Consider the following 21,638-nt stretch of genomic DNA (forward strand, 5'->3'; position numbering starts at 1 on the left):
AATATCTTCTTTCAATGTGTGGCTTGCTTTTTCACTCCGTTTATTTTTTTTTAATCAAAGCCTAAGTTCTTAATTATAACGCACTTGAACTGTCATTTTCCACCCTGACCCCCTTCCACCCTCCAGGGGCAGTTAAGTTCCCTGGCACCTTCGGGTTCAGGGGTCGCGGAGCCCGTCTTCCCGGCTGAGCGCTACGCGGTCAGAGCTGGGGCCTAGGGAGCAGGGGTGGCCAGGCGCTCCGGGAGGAGCTGGGTGATTCGGGCGCTGGGGGGGGTCCTGCTCTAGGGGCCGCCAGGCTACGAGGGGAAAGAGGGCCAGGAGGCGGCAGGGGTCCTCGGTGCAGACGGGAGCCGCAGGCACCGGGCACAGCCTCCGCCCGCATCGCCGAGGCCCCGCGGTCCCAGTAGCGAGAGGTCGGGGCGCCCAGGACCAGAGCGCGACGGCGAGAGCGGCTGACACCTCCAAAGGACGCCCTAGCCCTCCCGCAGGCGCCGGAGCCGGGTTCAACCGGAGCCAGCTGGGGGCATCTCGGCGGGGCTGACCCCGGGGAGGACGGGGCCGCCCAGCGGATAAGACTGAGTTTTCTCCCGCGTTGCGGGTTCTTCGATCCTCGCCAGGGCCGCCCACCCGCAAGCCCCGCCCCGAAGGCTGGAGCTACCCTGGGGGTAGGAGACGCCGAGGCCACGCCCCAAAGGCGGGAGCGGCTGTGGGGCGGGACCTGGCCACCCTCAGGGCTCCAGCGCCAAGTTCAGAGCCACGCGCTGGGCTCTGGGCACCGAGGAGGCTGTACTGCACCGGCGCCCCGTGCCCCACTTCTCCGGAGAGCCCAGGTGAGGCGCCCTCTCCTGTCTACAGGGAGAGAGCCGCGAGCGGGCGCGGGCGGCGGGGTCCATCTCACTTCCACTGCATTTCCCCAGGACAGGGTTTTTGAGTCCTGCCTTTGACTGTGGGGTCCTTTCTTTCCCTCTGTCGCCAGCTTCCTCCAGCTCTCTCCCATGTCCTCTCCGAGTCCCAACCCTGTTTCTGTTCCCTTTCTTCTTTCCCACTTTTTCTCCTCTATCTCCTCTTTATTGTCTTCCTGTTTTCATTTTCTTCTGTGTCAGTCTCTCTCCCTCTCCTCTTTCCCTCTCTTTTTTAATTCTTCTCCCCCGCCTTCCCCCTCTCCCCGTTGCTTTTTCAGCACTCAGGAATCCTGCCTATGATTTTTTTTCTCCTAGGGTGACTTTCAGGCTGCAGTTGTTTTCATCCCTCTCTCTGTCCCTCCTGGGGTTTATCCTGTATTGCTCTTTTATTCTCAGCCCAGGCTTGGACTGGGCAGTAGGGTAAGAACCATGCATTGGCCCCAGATCCTTTCTCCAACAGATTATATCCAAAGATCTGGACATGTAACCTGTTCACTGCCTTTCCTGGGCGGGGGGGTATACCAATGTTCTCATTATGATAAGTTTTTAGAATGAGCTGAAAGAACATACCTGATTTTAGAGACAAGGGGTTGGTTGAATCCTTTCCTTGACATTTTGCCTTTACTAATAGACACAGACAGCACAGCAGGAAGCTAAGCCTTGCAGAAGCATTTAAGGGGTGTTCCCACCCACACCTGCCTTCTGGACAGGGTGTGCAATGCCAGGTGCAGGGGAGGAAAGGGACAGAATTCAGAGCAGGGTTGTGGGAAGACAGTGGGAGGCCAGGACTTTGCACTTGAAACATTTGAGGGAGCTTGGAAATAAGAAATTAGCAGTAAATTTCTAAAATATGTAGTTGCCAATGCCGCTGATGTGCAGAAATGGTTACTTAATTACTCCTGAGGGAGACATTAGACATTTTATGGCAGTAATTATGGCGTTTGAAATTAATGATTTTATGTACATTAGGTAGGAGGGCCAAGGGGAAGGTATTTCATGTTAGTGTCAAAGATTGTCGTAGATGCATAAGTGAGGAACTCTAGAAAATCAAGCCTCATTCATTTTTGAGGGAAAACATAGAACTATATCAAGACAATTTTTCGTTTCTTGATTAAAATGTAAACTTGTCAGATGTGATTTAATTTTTAACGATATTTTATAACATATATATTTATATGTGCAAATACACACAAATACATAATATATATACACTAAGTTATAAAAGAGCCATTGTTTGTTTCTAAAGATCTGAATACCAACTAAAGCATGAAGCTTTTGCTTCTTGGAAATAATTTAACCTGATATTGTAGCTTATTATGACCTTTAATGAAAATTCAACTAATTTAACTTTTGATTGATACAGAAATGGGAATTCGGTCATAGATAAATCACACAGAATTAAACAGAAATTAAATATGATGAAGGAACACATTGCAGTGTGTTCAGTGAAAAAATTTGCATATGCTAGATTCAAAGAATTTTGGACAAATTCGTAGGTATGTGCATGGAACTGTGATTTTGAGGCTTTTTTTTTTCTAGCTTAAAAAGTTAAATTGTCTGCTGGGCATGGTGGCTCGTGCCTGTAATCCCAGCACTTTGGATCACGAGGTCAGGAATTCAAGACCAGTCTGGCCAACATAATGAAACCCCATCTTTACTAAAAATACAAAACAAAACAAAAATTAGCCAGGTGTGGTGTTGTGTGCCTGTAATCCCAGATACTCGGGAGGCTGAGGCAGGAGAATCACATGAACCTGGGAGGCAGAGGTTGCAGTGAGCTGAGATCCCGCCATTGCACTCCAGCCTGGGTGACAGTGCAAGACTCCATCTCAAAAAAAAAAAGTTAAATTGTCTTTTATATCTAATCCCTGATCCCCAGTGTATGAGGATTCTGGGGGGAGGGATAATAGGCTTTCTAAATGATTTAGAATCATCATGTCTGCTTTGCATGTCGGATTTCTTTTCAGACATCCAAGAGGTGGCAACTGTTGTTTGAAACAGATCATCACACCAATTATTTAAAAAATAAGACAAGTTTCAATACTTGTAAACTTATTTTTATTCATTAGTAGTCTGTGTCTCTGTGAGAATGTCACTGTGTTTTTCTCCTTAGAAGATGCTGTTGTTGGAATCTGGGAAGGCTGGCTGGAGTAGCCTAAGTAAAATCATGGACTTTTTTCCTGAAGGCTGCCAGTGAAATTGGGACCACCCTCTCAGGCTCCACCTTTATTCTCTAGTTGTATTAGGAAGAGAGCTGCTGTTCCTTGTGCTCTTGCTACCTGGCATGCACAGAGCCCTGCTGAGTCCTGTCCGTGAGCCCCTGAAGTGAAGATCACCATTCTTGTTTTACTTATGAAGAGAAGGAGGCCCAGAGTGCTTGTCCCAGGTCAGGCAGGTAGTGTGTGGCAGGGCTGACTAGAACAAAAGTTGTGCCCTGGAGCCTGAGTGACCAGGGCTAATTCAGTCCTGTTATGTGACTTCCATGTTGCTGCAGCCTCGGCACATATAATATCTAAAATTTCACTCCACACGGCACCAGCCATTGCCTATTGGCATTGTTTGGCAGAACGCAGCTCCCTGTTCTATGTGCTGGTTATCTTCAGCATGTCCATGGCAGACTCTCAATCCACACAGCAGGGCCTCCTTGAAGCACTGAATGTGCCCTCTGCACAGTCTCAGGCATCTGAGTGGGTGATGGGATCACATCCGCTCCATGAGTGTCCACGTGGCCAAGTTATGTTAGCCTAGGGCCACCCTCCCTGCTGCCATGGGGAGTGGCCGTGTCCTCAGTCTCCTGCACTTGGCTTTGTTGGAATGCAGCAGGCGTTGCTGCTAGAGGGGTCCAGGCATAACCAGCCACAGAGCCTGTAAGGGCTGGCCAGGATGTGCTCATCACCCCAGCACCACCAGCCAGCCTCTGGGAAAGCCTGGATCACCTTCAGTGTTGAATTTCCTCAGTGTGCCAGAGTCAGGAGGATGCCTGGAGACAGGTGTATTCCCTTTCTTAGGAAACCCCAGGACCTCACAATCCAAATGCAGAAAAGGCCTGTAGATGATTGTCCCTGGAATATTCCGAAAGGATCTGGGGAGCTTCTCCAGAGACTAGGGACACCAAAGGATTGGAAGACGAGATATTTTCTGCTCTTGTGTGTTTTAGCTGAAGAGAAAGGCAGATGCAGCAAAGCACTGCGTCGGGGGTGGGGGATACATGGTGTCTTTGAATAAGATCTGGTACCTGACCTGCAGCTCAGAACAGCTGGAGGCTGGCCAGTTGGCTTGGGGCGGGAAGTGCCTTCAGACATCTCAGGAAAAAGAGGTCATCCAACTGTTTGCAAGAGTTCTTTGCTCTGTAGGTGGAACGGGAAGGAGAAGAATGCCCAGGCTGCCTGGTCATTCATTAATCACTGTTGTGCGCTGGTCCCTGAGAGCTCAGGAGTAATGGGAAGGCCGCCATGGGGTGGACTCTGTCCCTTTGCACTCAGTGTGATAAGAACTGATCCCCCTTACATTTACTGAGCCAGGCTCCTTGGCATTTTGACTACATTAATCAATCTAATCTTTCCAACAATCCATTGAAGAGAGCACCAAGGTGACCCTCTTTACAGATCAGAAAACAGAGGCATGGAAAGGATCCATACCTTGCCCAAGGTCACAGGTTGGATAGAGCAGGGCTGGATTGGAGTCCAGGCCTCTGACCCTGGAGCCTGTGCACTTAGCCTTTGTTTTGGATGGAAGGCTTGAAGGTTACATGAGACAGCCTGGTTAAGGTATAGACAGACAGATAATGTGGGAGAATGTGACCAGTGGTTCCAAAATGAGGGAATGATCGGTATACAGTCAGGGCTCAGGGGATAGGTAATAAACCGAGAACCACAAGCTCTTAACACCATGGGGTTATGAGGCTTCATCTCCCAGGATGCAACACCTGCTGAGTTGGGTAATAGGGGACCCTGATTGCTGGCCCAAGTGTGTTGGGAGCCTTGGGGAGATATGCCCTGTGTTGGTAGGGAGGGCCAGCATAGTAAGATTCCTCATAGACTTGGGGAGCTTGGTTTCGGTAAGTTTCGAAGATCATCACTTCATTTCCCATGATGCAAGAGCTCTGAAAGCAGTGAGGGAGTCCTGAAATTAAATCTGTTTTTTTCAAGTAGGAAGGACATGGGGTGGCAATGAGAGACATCTGTGTAGCTCAGAAAGATGTCTTGCTGAGGTCAGAGGAACGAGGGCCAAGGAGGACAAGAGGAGCCCTCCCCAGGACACTCACAATGACAGAGTGACGAGGACCACCAAAGAGTGTCAGGGGGCGAGAGCCCGGGCATGCACTGAGCCTACTGAGGAGAGCTGATGACCACAAAGCATCTTTTCATATCATGTTCAGAGCAAGGAGAACAAGGGTTGTGTAGATCCATTGCCATCTAGGGCAGCTGGTGTCTGAGAAGGGGAGGAAGGCGCAGCTCTACTGTGCCCACAGCGGTCTGGACAGAGGAGGATCTGCAGGTGCAAAGGGCATAAGCGGGTCCCCGGAGGAAAGCAGGAGTCAGGCAGTGCTGGGCTTCTGTTCATGTGCTCAGGGCTCTGACCCAGAGAATGCCCTGGCCAGGGCATGGCATGACCTGGAATGAGATCCCCTGTCTGAGGTGCTGTCTGACAAGTGCTGGACGTGAAGTCTGGAGGTGGATAAGACTCAAATCTGACATTGTTCCTGAGAAAGATCCCAGACTAAGAAGAAGGCTGTGAGTCTGTAGGCAAGGGAGAGACGGGCATGAGGAGCTGGCAGGGACTCCCTGGGGACGAACCCTGCCAGACTCTTTTTCCACCTTTCAGGGCTTCATTCTGGCCCTTGTTCTGTTGGGGTTCTGGAGGACATCCTGTGCTCTTGCGTCACTGACCTTACTCCATGCAGTGCTGATGCATGTGACAGCGGTGACCCTTGGGGGTCCCAGATGGGATGAAAGGTCCCCAGCTAGTTCCTAATTTCCTCTCCTCCTCTTCTCCATCCTCCTCCTTCTTCTTATTAAGATGTGGGTGTTAACATTGTTGGAGCATGAAGCCACATGGGATATTTAATTCATCAGTTGGTGGTGTCTGGATCCACAATGGTCTCTAAAAGTTGGGACTGCCCTGAGTTTATCAGGCTGGCATTTGGCAGATTGGAGATAAATGCACCTAGATTGAGACACATAGCTTCCCTCATGGGGTTTTTATGAAAATGCAATGAACAAGGTGCCTTATTTCATTTATTAATACTATTGTTTGTCATGTCGACACTTATGTAGCCAATAAATGGTGACTCCTATTTTCATGCCATGAAGCATCCTGATAGCAAATGTTCCATCCTGCTATAAAGGTGCTACCCTTTTTAGTGCTGAGAAGGGGTTGTCGTGTCTCAGCTCAGGGAACTACACACCGTTCTCGCGTTCGGGCTATGTGGCTGTGGGCAGCAAATGTAGCCCAGGGAGGCACCTGCAGAGGTGGTTCCAGGCACAGCAGGACCAGGAAGAGTAGGGACAGTCTTCTGTGCTTGGGAAGAACATTGTGTGGGTCGCAGCTGTCCTCTAGAGAACTGTCTTTGAGAGAGAAGGGAAGAGTGAATGTGATAGCAAACTGGCATGTGTGTATTCATTCATGTGTGTGTGTGTGTGCATGTGTGTTTGTAATGTCTATATGAGTGGTGTGAGTTTATGTGTATGTGTATGTGAGAGTGTATGTATGTGTGTGAGTGTGTGTGTATGTATGAGTATATGTTTGTGTGAGTGTATATGTGTCTGTGTACACATACTGTGTGTGTGTGTGCGTGTGTGTGTGTCTTTCTGTGTGAGATCATGGAAACTCAGCAATGGGGCTTCAAGCAGACCAGTTATTCCTGGAGAAAGAGGGAGAATTGGTTTCATCCAATTAGTCATAGACGGGTAGGTCTGGGAAGGGCTGGAGAGACAACTTAGCCTAAGCCCATTTTACAGATGGAAACCTGAGGCTCAGAGAGGTTAAGTGCTTTGCTCAGGGTCAGAGAGGAGTGACGTTTCTGCATCTGCCTCTTTGGGAGACAGTGGCCGACATTCATCTCTGATGTCAGGCCCCCTCTCTGAGGAATCTGCTTGGAAAGAGCATCAAGAGTGACGCAGAGCCTGCTGCAGCACGTGGTTTGTGTCCTCTCCATGCGACAGAGGACCTGGACTTGCAGGAGTCACATGGGGTGGTGTGCAGGGCCAGGTGGGGTGGCAATGTCCCACAGGAGCTGGTCCAAAGCTTGTGGCAAAAGGACACGCTAAGATTTTGTGTTCACTTTTCCTGCTTTCTCTCTGATTGCTCTTGTGCTTTTACTCCATAAGAAGGTTGGCTTCTCTGGCTCATCTCCTTGAGAGCTCTTGCAAGAAGGGGCTGAACGCAGGTACCTCCTTTCCTGGATGGGCAGGAAGCAGGGAGAGGAAGGAGCTGATTTGGCCCAGGTTATATTTATGAGTAGCAAGCCAGGGAGGCCCCAGTGCATAAGGCACTCACCCACTCCTAGATTATCCCTGAGCCCTGGGATAAATATTTTCTAAGGATGAAAATTCCGGAATGCTCATCTGGTTGGAGTCTGGTTCTGCCAGTGCTGCTCACCAGCGGTGGGGGCACTTGAAGAACTGGAGTTCTAGCTTCCAGAACTTGAGGGTGGGGCTGGCGAGGGTGGGTGGCGATGAAGGCATCCCAGCAGGGCTGACGCCACCTCCCCAAGGGTGCCACCTCACATGTGGTCACTGCATATCCTTCCCTTCTGCACTGTGGGCACTTCCAGGGTGAGGTTGAAAGCTGGTCCACCCATGGGTGTCCAGCAGTTTGGCACAGGCAGACAGTTGGTAAACCTCTGCTGGGAGCAGAGGAGAAGTGAGTGGATTTATGTTTGGGGAGAAGTAAGAGTGACCACTTCTGGTGAGTGGAGATGGGGTTGCCTATGCTCTTTCCAGGGGCAGGGCCAGATGTTGAGGTGGCTGTCCGCCAGTGTGGGGGTGGGGCCAGGCACAGCCAGACCCATCCTGCCAAGCCTGCATGTGCATTGCTCCGGCGACTGTCCCTCTGTGCACCTGTGTCTGAAGAGCTTCTATCCTCTGTGCCTGAAGAGGCCTGGCACTTCTGAGGGTCAGGAGAAAATGGGCATGGCAACCAGCAAGGAAGGAAAACTGCCCTCAACCAGGGTGCAGACACAGTTGGATTAAGTCAGAGCTGGCATGCGGAAGTCCTGTGTGCTCTATGAATGTGGCAGCTGCTGCTAGATGCTGACAGGTGCAGGGGCAGGGCTGAGCCGGCACCTCTGGGTGGCAGCCGTGTGTGTGTGTGTGTGTGTGTGTGTGTGTGTGATTTTTATTGTTCCCTGGGAGAGTCCTGGAGGCATAGTGCTCAGAGCTGGGGTGAGTTGTCACATCCATAGCAATCAGCTATCAGCAAACCACACCAATCAGCAAACCACAGCAACAGACTCTGGCCAACTTTGTCAAGAAGGAATTAATTAGAAGGTTATGGTGGCAGGTAGATCACAGTGTCAGAAGGAGAACTGCAGAAATAAGCTCAAAAAAAGACCAGGATTGAGCTATTTGGAGAGTTCCAGTACCAGGCACACATAAGCAGCTTCTCAAACTGAAACTGGGTTTAGTTAGGAAGGATGCTGAGTAGCATGAAACAGAACCAAGCCATCTGATGCCTGCTCTTGTCGTAGAGAGCACATACTCCTCCCTTCCTGCCAGCTGGTTTAAGAACCTGGGTCAAAGGGGGACCACCCTGCTCTTCCTGAGATACCCTGTGGGGGCTACAGAGATTGATCAGACACAGGCTCTCTCTCTGCAGGGGCCAACAGTCCAGTGGGTGGTAGGGGTGACACTGATCCTGGCCAGGCAGGCTGCTGAAGGTGGTCTCTGTGCCCTGAGTCTCACCACGGCAGCCCTGATGGTGTTTCGGTGTGAGCAGGTCACAGACGCAGCTCAATCATTTTTCTTTCTGGGCCGCTTCTTCAGGGTCATCTAAAGTCTGCACACAGGGGCAGAGCTGCAAGCTCTGGAGGGAAATAGTGTGTTATAATTTCCACTGGAGGACATCTATAATCTCAGGTCTCTGAGTGTTCCTTTGGTCACAGGCTCCAGAAGTGCGGATGGAACCTCTGTAGGTGCCTGCGCTGGGAACCAGCGAGGACCCTGAGGCTTGAGTGACCATTCTGCTGCACCTGGTGGTCTGGAAGGCTGGGCATAGTGTGACTGCTTCAGCCGCTCCATCTGTGCTAGGGCTGGGGGAGAAGGAGGGTGGGATGGGGAGTTCTCCGACATTGCATGGTAGGAGTACACTCTCCATGGAGGATATGAGCGCTGATGGATGTCAAGGAGCCCAGAGCTCTTTGGGGAAAGGAGCTGGGCAAATTCCTGGCTCCCACTCTAACTCTCTCCCCTTATTCTCCCATGCCTCCCTTGGCAGAGTTGAATTTCACAGTTGAGTCTGACTTGGCTTAGTGCAAATGAAAAGCTGTCGTTTACAGGGGGCCTTTCTGTCTGGCTTAATTCCTGCCCCTCTGCCTTTTCCTCACGACTGAAATATACCCAGCTCTTCTTTGCCACTATGACTTTGCCTGCGCCATTTTACCATCTCTGATTGGTGAACTTGTATTCATCCATCAACACCCAGAGATAATATCACCTCATCAATGGGACAGTCCTCAGGCACCCCAGGCAGCACATGATCTATCCCCAATCTTGAGGCATTTCTCCCAAACCACTCATGTGGGCTTGTCTACATCCCATGTTATGATGAGGTGTTTTTCTCTCTCAGTTGTGATGAGGTGTTTTTCTCTCTCACTGAATGTGGAGCAGCACTTCCATGCTATTCGTCCTGCTATCACAGAATAAATGAATGACTGTCTCCTCTAAGAGGTATGGTATGGGTTCCTGTAGCTAGGCCATCTGCTCTTACCCATAAACAGTCCTCAGAAACACTCTCGATTTACTTCAAACCCACTCTTGTCATTAACTGGCGTTTGTGTGTGCTGTTCCCTCTGCCCTCTCCTTTCTTTGCATCTGTCTGCCCTTTGGAGGCCTCCTGCCTCTTCCAGGAAGGTCTCTCTGATTATTCAGGTGCCCAGAATTAGAAAATATATGAGGTACATGCTGTGGTGTGCTGGTAAGTGTTTAACCACTGGTTCTCAGCATGTAGCTCCAACATGAATTGCCGGGTGATATTTTCATTTACAATAAAGTATAAGATGAAAGTGCAACAATGAACATGTGTCAGAACTTCACTTGTTTGTCAGTGATTTAAATAACTCCTACATCACATAATAATTTTGGAATACTAGAAGAATAGTCCTTCCACTTTTTGTGAGCTAGTCACAGTACAGCAGCCATCGACAAGGCAACACTTTCAGTTTAATCTACGCTATTGACAATTTTTCCCGTTGCCTTCTTAAGTCCAGACAATGAACAAAACAAGATAGCAATCAGCATGATCACATTCTGGCTGATTTCTAGCCACTCATGATATCGCTGGCTGTGGCGTGAGGAGGAGTGGACCGTGGCAAGCCCCTGCACCCATGGGTGGAGCAGTGTCCACAGCATAGGCAACAGGAACGTGTCGTAGAATGACCAGGATGTGATGAGTTCTGAGTATATGTTGCCTTTGTTTTTAATAGAACTTCTTTGAATGTAAGTTTGTGTAATGTAGTTTTGAATAATGTCTGAGTTAAAACAGCTAACTCTGAACATTCCTGATTATCTCACAAGCTGCTGTGAGCTGGCTCCAAGACACCACTGGCCGCATGCCAAGAAAATCAAGTGGCAGGCAGAGAGGAAAACCTTCAGACAGAGTTGCATGCTGAGTCCTCTCAGTTTCCTCACCGGGTGAGCTTTATCAAGTGCCACAGTAACAGATGCTGTCATTGGTTCAATCAACAACCGTTTCTAACCCATCTCACTTGGCTTTCCTGCACTGCAGAGGTTGGAAAGCTAAATCTATGTTTCCCAGACTCCTTTGCAGCCAGGGTGCAGGCCTTTGACATAGATCCCCCCAAGCAGCCAGGTGCATCATCCAACCCTGGATGTTCAGGCGAGTCCCATGAGCTGAAATCTTTGGCAGGCAGGTGACATCTTCTGTCAGTCACAGTGGCAGGGACATCTGGTCTTGTGGGGTGACTGTAGTGGAGTTTGTAGGAGTCTGGTCTCCTGTGATGGGTGCTGATTCCAGGAGAGTTTCTACTAGACAGTGCCAGGGTGTGGTTAGGCTTTTTGCTGGCTATCCTGACCCTTGGAGAGCACCCAAGCTTGGTCTCTGGCTCTCACAGAGATTTAATGAGCTGTGTAATACTCTTTAATCAGTTTCTTGCTGTTTAAACTACCTGGGTAGAGGCTGCTGTGTGCAGCGAGGAAGCCCTGACTGCTGGAATCTAAGGGATGTGAGAAATCGCTGTGGAGTGTCAAGGTATCCAGGGATCTGCTCCTGGACCTATTAATCACCTCCTTTACATGGAGGTGGATTAGTCCTGTTTGTGTTTGAATATTCATAGAAGAGCAACTTAGTCTGGGTACGGCTATGGCTAACAGAAGTATCAGGCTGTGGCACGGTTGATTATTAGATCTGCCATGGATCATTACTCTATATTTTGCCCATTAAGCTTGTCAAAGTAATGTCTAAAAAACCAGATTGATCACAAAAGATGCATCATAATGCCGCATAAAAATATCACTTGGTGCCTTTTGGTATTAGGACCATAGAAGCCACCTGGTCCAGCCTGCTCATTTTGTAGCTGAGTGAGGACTTTGAAGGAGAGGGGCTTGCTCAAGGTCACCTAGAAACCTTGAAGCTGAGACTCTTACCTGAGTGTCTTAACTTTCGCCCACCCTGCACTGTTTCTCAGTCTCAATCAGCGAGCTTTCCTTGTTATTTTGCTTTGTCTTACGTCTAGGTTTGATTTGGCAACACGTTTTGACATCTGGTGAAGGCGTGGGAATAACAGTGTAGGCGGGTGGAGCGCCTAAGAGCGGAATGTTTGCTTTTTTCTCAGGGTGCACTGGGCAAGGCCACTGGGCTGTCCTTTCTCACCACCCTCCCTGCATTTATTCAGTTAAGAAAGTGGCACATTTTGTATCTTTGAGAATGCAGGTATTTTAGTCATGAGGGTGATGCCCCGTCTATGGAAGACTTTGCCTTTCTCCATTGTGAGCTTGGAGAAGGTACCCCAGCAGCTTCTGTGCAGTCATTGATTCTTTTGTTTACCTCTCCATGCCCTTCATTTTGTTCCTGTCCCTTGGCCACAAAGAAAGAAATGAACATTCCTGAGGCACTGACATAGACCGGGCAAGGTGGGAGCCTCCTTCTGGATATTTTTATCCTTTTAAATGCATTATTCTCCCACTTATTTACACAATTGCCCAGTATTCAGAGAAGTTACATTACACACCTGAAGCTCCATAATAAATCTATGGATGTGAGAGTCGAACTCATGTCTTTCCCATTCTACTTTTTGTGCCTTTCTGTTTTATTTTGCTTCTTGGTATTTCTGTGTATTATTAATAGTCTAAAGCTTGGAAGTAGATACAATAGCCATTAGAGTAAAGAAAATACAGTATTGTGCTCTCTGAAGGATAACGGGAACATTTTTGTTGTAATTGCTATTTTGAATTTTCTTTTAAGAATGTTGCCGAGGTAGGAAAACAGAGGGAAAAACCAGCAATGCTCACTGTGTCTAACTTTTGCCACATGCGTGGACCTAATTTCTTCTTTGCAAGCAATAGAGGCTTTCTTTTTGAGATGGTGTGAGGGTGACTGAGTTCTGCATGCTTGCTGGGGTTGGGAAAATCTGGTGTGGTGGGGATCAGTGGCCCCATGACACGCTAAGGCAAAGTAAGCCACGGAGCTCAGTCTGCCGTATGTGTGGCCTCCTCCCTTCCTCACATCTGTGTCAACACCAGGTAAGAGGTGCCTAATTCCAGTGGGGAATGAAGCAGTCTCTGCCCATCCCTCTCCTCCATCAAGAGCTCTGGATACACGTGAGGTTGAACCCCCAGATGGCAGCTGCCCGGGGAGTGTGTCCACCTCTCACTTAGGCCAGGCGTGTGGCAGCTCACTGCGGCAGGCGTCCTGTGGGCAAGGTCAGTGCTTTCCTGATGTCTTTAATATTTTTCCTTATTTGGCCTAGTCTGAGACCAAGACTTTCCCCTGCTTGTGACCTCTGACTTCATTTGCAAAGTTTTCTCATGCAGTTTCTGAAATTTTCGTGACAGAGAGCACTGGAGGAGTTTGGGGCAAGATGGACATAGAAGGTTTAGAGCTAGGAATCTTTATGTATTTTCTCCTTCTCTTTATTTCTTTTTCTTGACTTATACTTCACATTAGGCTCTGTCTTCCCCATGCTCAGAAAGCAGAGGAGCCTTGAGCTTCCAGCAAAGACCGCACCACACGTTACTGGTGACAGGCTGGCACATGGCAGGGGTGGGTGGAGAGGGCTGACAGGAGGGTGTCCCTCCACTGAGCATCACTGGCTCTGTTCTCAGCCAGTTGCCCAAGGGTGCCCTTTGTCCCCACATTTCATTACCATGTTCTCTTCCTGCATCCAGGCATGGGCAGGACCAGGACTGCTGTCTCGGGAGTGTGTCCCACCCTAGTGTTTTCTCTGGGCCTCCACAGAGGATCTTCCTGCTCTGAATTCCACATGCATCCTCCAGGCCACACTGTAGGCCACACTGCACACTCACCCTACCTCCAGCCATTTCCAACTACTTAGAGTTCAATCAGTGTGAGAGTCACCAGTCTTATGTAGACTGGAGTCTGGCACATAGTAGGTGCTTTGTGCATGTTTATTGAGTGAATGAATGAACAGGAAATGAAATGCACTTTGCCTAAAAGCTGATCTGATCTATCTAAGTGCCCAGGCATTTCACCCTTCTTCCAAAGCTCTCCTTTTGTTCCTGTGGCCTGGGGAATGCTCAATTCCAGACTTGGCAGAGGTGAGGTCTCTCTAGGTGGCGTGAAACAGACCATGAAGCCCCCATGAGAAATAGCCCACCCGCTGGACAGGCCCCTCCACTCCCAGGAGACTCCAGCCAGAGCACTCCAGCATGGGGGCTAGGACTCCTCTTTTCCAAGGGAGAGTAGACAGTGGGAGGAATTCAGCTCAGAATTATTTCCAGGAGCGGTTAGGAAAGTAGCATCTCTGAAGTCACAGAGGCTTCACTGTGAGAATCCCTCACAGAATTCTGACCCTGACCAAGCAGAAAAGGGCACTTCCCCCTTTAAAACAATTGACTACTGAACAAAACAACATGCTAAAATAAAACCAGAATAGTTTGAAAATATTGGAAAGTTGAGAGAAACCCCCCCAATTCCATCATACTAGCATCATCATAGTATATAGTATAGTACATATACAGTGTATTATATGGTATATTATGTACACATGCTGTGTATACTGTATATTATATAGTACATGTACATAGTATAAATTATTTTTCACATATATGTTGCTTTGGTATATTTTCTTTCATGTTTTTGTTGATTTGGTAGATAGACTTGTTTTTCTGTTTTGTTTTACAACATATTTATATTGAACACTAACATTGTATTATAAGCTTTTTTCCCCCCATACTATTGCGTAGTCTTTATGGCCACACTTAAAAAATGAATCATTTATTTCCGAAAACAGTCAGGTCCATTTTATTCCAGCTTCTGAGTCCCGCCCCTCCCAAGCCACTCGCCCACTGCAGAACTGCCATAGGCTCAGTTCCCCAGAGACCCCTCAGGGTCTCCACACCACAGGCCCCATGCAAGCTCTTTGTGAATCCTGGGCAGCCCCTCTGGGTCTTCAGGGCTCAGTTGGGATGCCACCATTGCTGTTTGCAACACTGGCACATGTGCAGGTCCCTGTGCTCTGTACAGCCGAACTCACGACTGCATCGTCACCACTGTCACCACAGCACCTCGCAGAGGGCCCGCACGCTGGATGCTCTCAGCGCATGCTTACTGAATGAATGGAAGGGGGAATCACGAAAAAAATGACCTGGTGGTCGTTTTCCGTGCTTCCTCCCGGGGTTTTTCCTTTGATATATGCATCTCGCATGTGTGTGCATAGAATAGGCAACACCAAATCTATAATCTTGTTGTCCTCTTGCCTCCTCAGCGTTCGATCAAAAGCATAGCAAGCATCACTGTCCAAGGCTGTACTGTGCTTCGTCGTGCATCTGCATCCTGCTTTGTTCGCCATGTCTCTGGAGTTACGCATTTACTTGCGTGTTGCTTTCACCGCTATAAACCATACTTCATTTCCTTCTCCTATTAGGCAGATCTGACCCCTCAGACTGCCTCTTCCAACCATGGTCAGACTGTTGTTAGTTCAGCACCTGGGGCAGGGTACTTTAAGAGTTCCGGGCCCTTGTGTGACCCCCACCATTAAGGTGACTCTCAGCACCCATGGGCCAATCAGCTGTATTCGTAGTGAGTTCCTATGGCTGGTGGGCTATTTCCCTAAGGAAAAGCTGGGTGGGTTCTCATTGGGGTTGGAACTAGGGCCAAGGGGAGATGAGGGAAAGGGAGAGGCTGGATGCCCTTGGTGGGGCTTCACAGTTTGATCTTACATCAGAGTTGGAAAGCAAAGCATGCCCTTCTGCCGCAGCTAGCAGTTTCCCCAGCTGCGCCTGAGCTGTGGACTGGGAAGGGACCAAGTGCCCACTGAGGAGCACAGGGTAGGTAGGAGCAGGAGGCAGAGAAGCTCTGAGGCAGGCTGTGGTCGGCTCCTCCCCTTCTCACCATGCGGCTGTCTCCTCCCTTGGCCCTGTGAGAGCATGGGGGGCTCATATTCTCCTCTCTGTGCAGGAGCAGAGCATGGGCCACACTCTTTGGGAGAATAAAGTTGACTTCTTTTTAACAGTTGCCGTCCTGTCCCTCATTCATTCATTCAGCAGAGGCTTCCTGAGCTCCTGTCCTATTGCAGGCATGACTAAATGCTGCAGATGTGAAGGTGAATTGACATATTTGGGTTCTTAGAGTTTGCCTTCTAGCAGACCACAAACAAGTAAATATAATGTTGCATGTGGTGCATGCAGGCGTTTGGTGCCTGGGACAGTGGTGGTATGGAGGAGGGAGTGTTGTCTGTGTCTGAGAGCACTGGGGAAGCCTCAAGGGGAGGCTGTGCCTGAGTTGCATTTTGGAATGAGTTCACAGGTCCAATGGGAATGACGCTGTTCACATGTACTTGGGTGTCGGGAGAAGAGTGGGGACACATGGCTCTCAGAAACAAGAAGAGTGGCTCTGAGAAAATCGGAGACTGTGCAGAAGCTGACAGGGAATGTGATGTGGACAAAGGGGCCGCCATGCCAGGAGGCAGGTTTGGTAGCCTGAGGAGTGATGGGTTGACGTCAGGGCCAGGACAGAGAGGGCTGTGTGAAGAGCAAAGACCATGAAGTCCATGGTCTTCCAACGCTGTGACCCTGATGCTGCCACCTCCCTGTGTCCTCAACGCTCGGCCAGGGACAGAGGGAGCTCGAGCATAGGGCAAGGACTTCCACATGAAGGAGTCTACTTGTTGACAGATGACCCAGAAACTTCTGGAAGGTCCCCAAGTCCCTAACGCAGCCCCCAGAGCAGGCTCTTTCCCTTCCCTTCTAGATGCTCTGTTTAATGCCTGGTTAATGCCGAGGAACTACTTCTGCCAGGGGAATCCTACGTTTCTCTCTACCAGGCTAGAGGGGAAGCTGCCCATGGGCATTTTCAGCAGAGACCCCTGTCCTCACTCTGACTCTGGGAGGTGGGCCCTGCAGGAAGGTGCCGTCCACACTCCTTGTCTCCTCAGAGGCGATGCAGTCAGCACACCCATCCTACAGGCAGTGGAGGAGGCCTGAGCATCAGGGTCCTGTCTGACGCCAGCTCATGGTGCGCTGTGCCTGACTGCCAAATGCCTGTCTCACTGCTTGTTGCTTCCTCTCTCCGCAGGGCCCCGTAGCCGTGTGTCCAGCCCAGTGTCACAGGGAGCTCTCCCATCTCATGGTTCCTTGTTGGGCCAAGCCCTCCAGAACCCCAAATTCCCGAAGACTGATGGCTGCCAGAGCAGCCACCTTGCTCATCCTGTGGCCCTGGCCCTGCTGATCACTATGGCAGGGAAGGGGGCCCCACCTAGCCCACTGGCTGAAAACAGGTGGCAATTTAGCGAACCCGAGTTGGGCCAGGGCCACAAGCCAGTGCTGCTGGAGAAGACGAACTGCCTGGGCCCTGAGGCCACTGTGGGCAGGGCAGGCCGGGATGTGGGCAGTGCAGAGCCAGCACTGTCGGCAGCCCCAGGCAGGCCCCCATCTGGCCAGCCGCTGCCCCCGAAGGCACGTGGGGAGCAGAGGCAGAGTGCCTTCACAGAGCTGCTGAGGATGAAGGACCGGTGCGGGGATGCTCAGGCCCAGGAGAGGGATCATGATGACCCTGCAGGCCAGCCTGGCACCCTGCACCTGGCCCAGGCTGTCCCCAGAGACCCAGCTGGCAGCACAGTCTTCTCTGTGTGGCCCAGCAGAGCGCGAGGTGAGCAGAGGAGCGCCTTTAGCAAACCAACCAAGAGACCAGCAGAGAGGCCGGCACCAACCCCAGTCTTCCCTGCAGGGGAGTCTGCAGACACCCTGGGGGAGCTGTCTGGACTCTTCAACACCGCAGACCTCCCTTGTTGGGGTCGACTTTCAACTCCCAAGCTTTTGGCTGGTGATTTCTGGAACTTGCAAATGTTGCCACAGAATGCTCCACTCTGCAGCGCTTTCCTGGGTGCCCCCACACTGTGGCTTGAGCACACCCGGGCCCAGGTGCCCCCACCTTCATCATCCTCCACCATTTCGTGGGCCCTCCTGCCACCCACCCTCACTTCCCTGGGCTTGTCCACCCAGAACTGGTGTGCAAAGTGCAACCTGTCCTTCCGTCTGACGTCCGATCTGGTCTTCCACATGCGGTCCCACCACAAAAAGGAGCATGCGGAGCCTGACCCACATTCTCAGAAGAGGAGAGAAGAGGCCCTCGCCTGCCCTGTGTGCCAGGAGCATTTCCGGGAGCGCCACCACCTCTCCCGGCACATGACTTCTCACAGCTAGCAGGTGGCCGTGGAGGGACCTGCTGCATGCGTCAGCCAGCCTCTGTCAGAGGGGGCTCCCTGGGCTTGCCTTGAGGGGGTTGTCGCGGTCCTCTGCGGAGTTGCTGCGTTTGGCATCCATAGATGAACAGTTCAGGCATAATTTGAAAAAGCCGCACCTGAGTGATGTGTTTTGAAGGAAATGAAGTCCTGAAATAAAGTGATGGGCTTTGCGAATCCAGAGTAAAGGCCCTAACAGGCAGAGAGTGGGGGCAACTCTGGTGTACATGATGGGCTTTGGAGGCACAAAAGCCTGGATTCGAATCTGGGCTCTTTTACATACTAGCTGTGACCTTGGACAAAGAACTGCTGAGCCCCCATTTTCTCATCTGTGAAATGGAGATGATAGCACTGTGTCTTAGGTTGGCATCTGTGTCACATGAACGGTATGTGCAAAGTGGCCAGCATTCTGCCGGCAGACCCTGAGTGCTGCGTCAGCAAGGTTTGTGATGGTGTCTGTACTAGTCAGCTATTGTTATTAACAAGACCTCCGTGGCAGACAAGCTAAAGTCGTGGGTCTGTGGGTTGGCTCAGGTTAAGCTGAGCTTGGCTGGGCTTGGTAGCAGGTCTCACATTTGATCACGTCATGTCCTTTTGCTTCTTTGGCTGAAGGGCTACTCAGAGCAAGCATGCATCTCTTGCAGTTATGCCAGGAACATAAGAGGGTGAGTCTAAGAAGCACACCTCAAGCCTCTGCTTGGGTCACATCGCCAGCGTCCTCTCAGCCCATGCAAGTGGCAGGGTCAGTCCCAATACTGAGGAGTGGAAAAGCTCAGGCTGCCCTTGGTGAAGCTGTGGCAAGGCAGTGAGCATCCCTTCCCTCCACAGGAGGGTGAGGAATTGGGTCCAGTAATTCCACCCACCACCTGGTCTGTAGTTCTTCACATTGTGAATATACGAATGGGGGAAATAGAACCCCCTCCCTACCATCTACACACATGCCCTTTTACCTTCTAAGAATAGGGCATGTGCAAAAACTCAGCTTCCAGATCGTGAGGCTAGGGAGCATTCCAGGTACCACGTATTATCTATTGTGTTTCAGTCAGTAGCTGCTGTAGGTACCCACGTCGGCCCTTGTTCCTAAGGATGTGTGGGGCCCAGACCATACTCTTTGACATTGCACAGGTCAGTCTGATGAAATCCCTTTGTGGGGAGTTTCTGAGCCAGTGTCGTTTTTGCACTGGTTTCCACCTCGCTGTCAGGTTTTGGTCTTTTGATGTGGGTTTCCAGCCCTCCGATGGGGCCCCCAGCACAGAACTCAGGCTTGTGTCTGGGAAGAAGCCAGGGTGAGAGGGTGGGGATCCCAGCCAGCCTCCCAGACTGCTCCTCTTCTCTCGCTCTCCTCTGTCCACCCTTCCAGGCAGCAGCACTCCCTCCTGGCTGCTCTGGTGTCCTCGCTCCCTCCACTCCTGCCTCTCACCACGCACCCATCCATTGTCCACACGCATACAACCAGATCATCTTCTCAAAGTGCAAGTAAAATGATGACTCCAACCCCGTGGCTGCCCTTCACACTTACAGTCCTAACCCCGGCAGGACCTGCTAGCTGCTTTACGAACAAGTCCCTGCCTGATGTTAATTGCAAGCACTCATTTCACTCTCCCTGTGTGCCAGGCAATAGCGTAAGCACTGGAAGAATACAGATGTTTAGCGAGTCCTACAACAGCCCTGGGAGGCAAGAGCTGCTTCCTTTCCATTTCGACAATGAGTCAATTGCAGATAATGCTGTAGCACTTCCAGTGTTTCTGATACTCCCCTCTATACCTACTACTTTCACGGGCTGAGCTTGCCCTTAGGAGGCCCATAGGTGGCAGTGGGCAGAGGGGACTCCACTATACCACCTCACTGCTGTTCTGCTGTCTGCTCCCGTGTTCTGACCGCAGCTCTCGTGCCGTTTCTCAAGCCTGGGCTTCGTTCAGCATTTGCTGTCCAGCTTCTGTTGGTGCTGCTCCTGCTGCGGTTCCACAGGGCCTCTTCTCTCAGGTCAGCTCTTTAGAGAGGCCTCTCAGATTCCCTGTAAAGCAGCCCTGCAACCTCTGTGTCTCAGCTGCGTGTCCCTGTGGCTTCCTTCACAGCACGTCCCACCATCTGCAAACATCTTTATGTTTGTCGTTTTGTTGATTTGCTACATCCACACCGTCAGCTCCTTGGGAGTAGAGATTGGTTTGTTTACTGTGCATCCTCAGTGCCCAGAACAGGGCATTGCATATTGTCAGTGCATAATAAATATTGTGGAAATAATTTATGTGTGAGAAGCTGGGTCTGAATATGTGTGTACTCTTCCTTTGGCTATGGAGGGTACCGGGGGGCTGCCGTGCAGCTGGAATGCTCCATATGTGCTAAGCTTCCTTCACTCACCCTGTCTCCCTGGTCTGGCAAGGGATTGAGTGAGTGGGTCCATTTCCATTCATTTATTCAGCATCCCTGGCTCAGCCTCAAAGACAAGTACATGCTGGTGATTTTGTGATGTAGGCAGCAGAGCAGTGGCTGGGGAGAAAGACCAGTCCAGAGTCTGCAAATGTGTCAGGGTGTGAGGAGAGGAAACGGAGGGGCAGGGGTAGGAGGGCCTCACAGGAGAGTGGTTTGGATAAAGGGTACTGAGTGCTTGGCTTGGAGAGGCACTGGGGATGCTCTTCAGCTGCAGTGGGGAGCGTGGTCTGGAGGAGGGAGCCTGGACCTTCTGAGTTCATTGTCTTCCACATCTAGAAAAGGGCAGGGTGCTCCCTGCAGGTGCCAATGAAGCATCTTCATTCTCACAGCGACACTGGGAGGTCCTTTGCTCTCTGAGAAAAGACAAGGAAAGCTCAGCCTTGCCAGCCCCTTTAGGTGCTATGTTGGGGTGTAATTTACACACCGAGAGGCTGAGCACAGAAGGCAGGTGAAGCTACGAGAGCCTCCCACTGTGCTGTCCCAGGTGAGGCAGGAAAGGGCAACTCGGCCTCGGCATGAGGCCCCACACTATGAATTTGACACACAGCAGCTGGGAGGCAGATTGTTTTTAATAATTCCCACTGTACTGCAGATGACGTTAAGCTCCAAGAGGTCAAGGACGTTCGTAAGACCATAGGCTCAGGAGCAGCCGTGCCAGAATAAGACTCTAGGACCCCAGATTGAGCTCATGTCCTTTTCAGCCTGTCACCTGTCTGCTCAGCCCAGTGTGGTCATGTGGCACTGTAGATGGTTTAGGAACTGGGACAGCAGCAGGTGTAGGCTCCCTGTCTCAAATTTCAACTCACACCTGCTACTTGTGCACACACACTTTCCTATCGCCTTCTCTCCAGCACTTTCACTATCTTGCACACCAAGTCTTTCACTGATTTATCTTATTTACCCTGTCTCCCGTCACTAGAATGTAAGCTCTGTGAGAGATTATTGCTGGGTTTTTTACCTGCGATGTTGCTGGCATCTGGAGAAATGTAGGCACGTAGTAGGTGTTCAACAGACATTTGTTGAATGAATGAATGAATAAATGAATGAATGAGTGAGATGCCTGGTTTTGGCCTGGCTCTTGCCACATCTCAAATCAGCTTCTCAGGAGAATCATAGGATCTGTCAAACGGTGTGCACAATTGTCCTTCTCTGGCTTCACGGATTGGTTCGTAATTTCTGTGAAATCTCTTTGAAAGGCAGAAATGTGACAA

At 50.5% G+C, this 21,638-nt stretch overlaps 1 protein-coding gene across 1 annotated transcript; it reads left to right on the top strand.

Annotated features, from left to right (window-relative positions):
* The first annotated feature begins 783 nt into the window (after positions 1-783).
* Positions 784-20,238, top strand: ZNF488 (zinc finger protein 488). The gene is made up of 2 exons (XM_012472636.3): positions 784-830; positions 16,833-20,238. The coding sequence occupies exon 2, from the start codon at positions 16,991-16,993 to the stop codon at positions 17,957-17,959; it is 969 nt and encodes a 322-aa protein (XP_012328059.2). The 5' UTR covers positions 784-830; positions 16,833-16,990; the 3' UTR covers positions 17,960-20,238.
* The last annotated feature ends 1,400 nt before the right edge of the window (positions 20,239-21,638 follow it).

Source organism: Aotus nancymaae, unplaced genomic scaffold, assembly GCF_030222135.1.
Source record: "Aotus nancymaae isolate 86718 unplaced genomic scaffold, 86718_ANA_hifiasm-v0.15.2.pri h1tg000010l, whole genome shotgun sequence".
Taxonomy (NCBI): Eukaryota; Metazoa; Chordata; class Mammalia; order Primates; family Aotidae; genus Aotus; species Aotus nancymaae.

Coding starts and splice junctions, on each gene's coding strand:
- ZNF488 (XM_012472636.3), top strand. CDS start 16,991: ATGGCAGGGAAGGGGGCCCCACCTAGCCCACTGGCTGAAAACAGGTGG.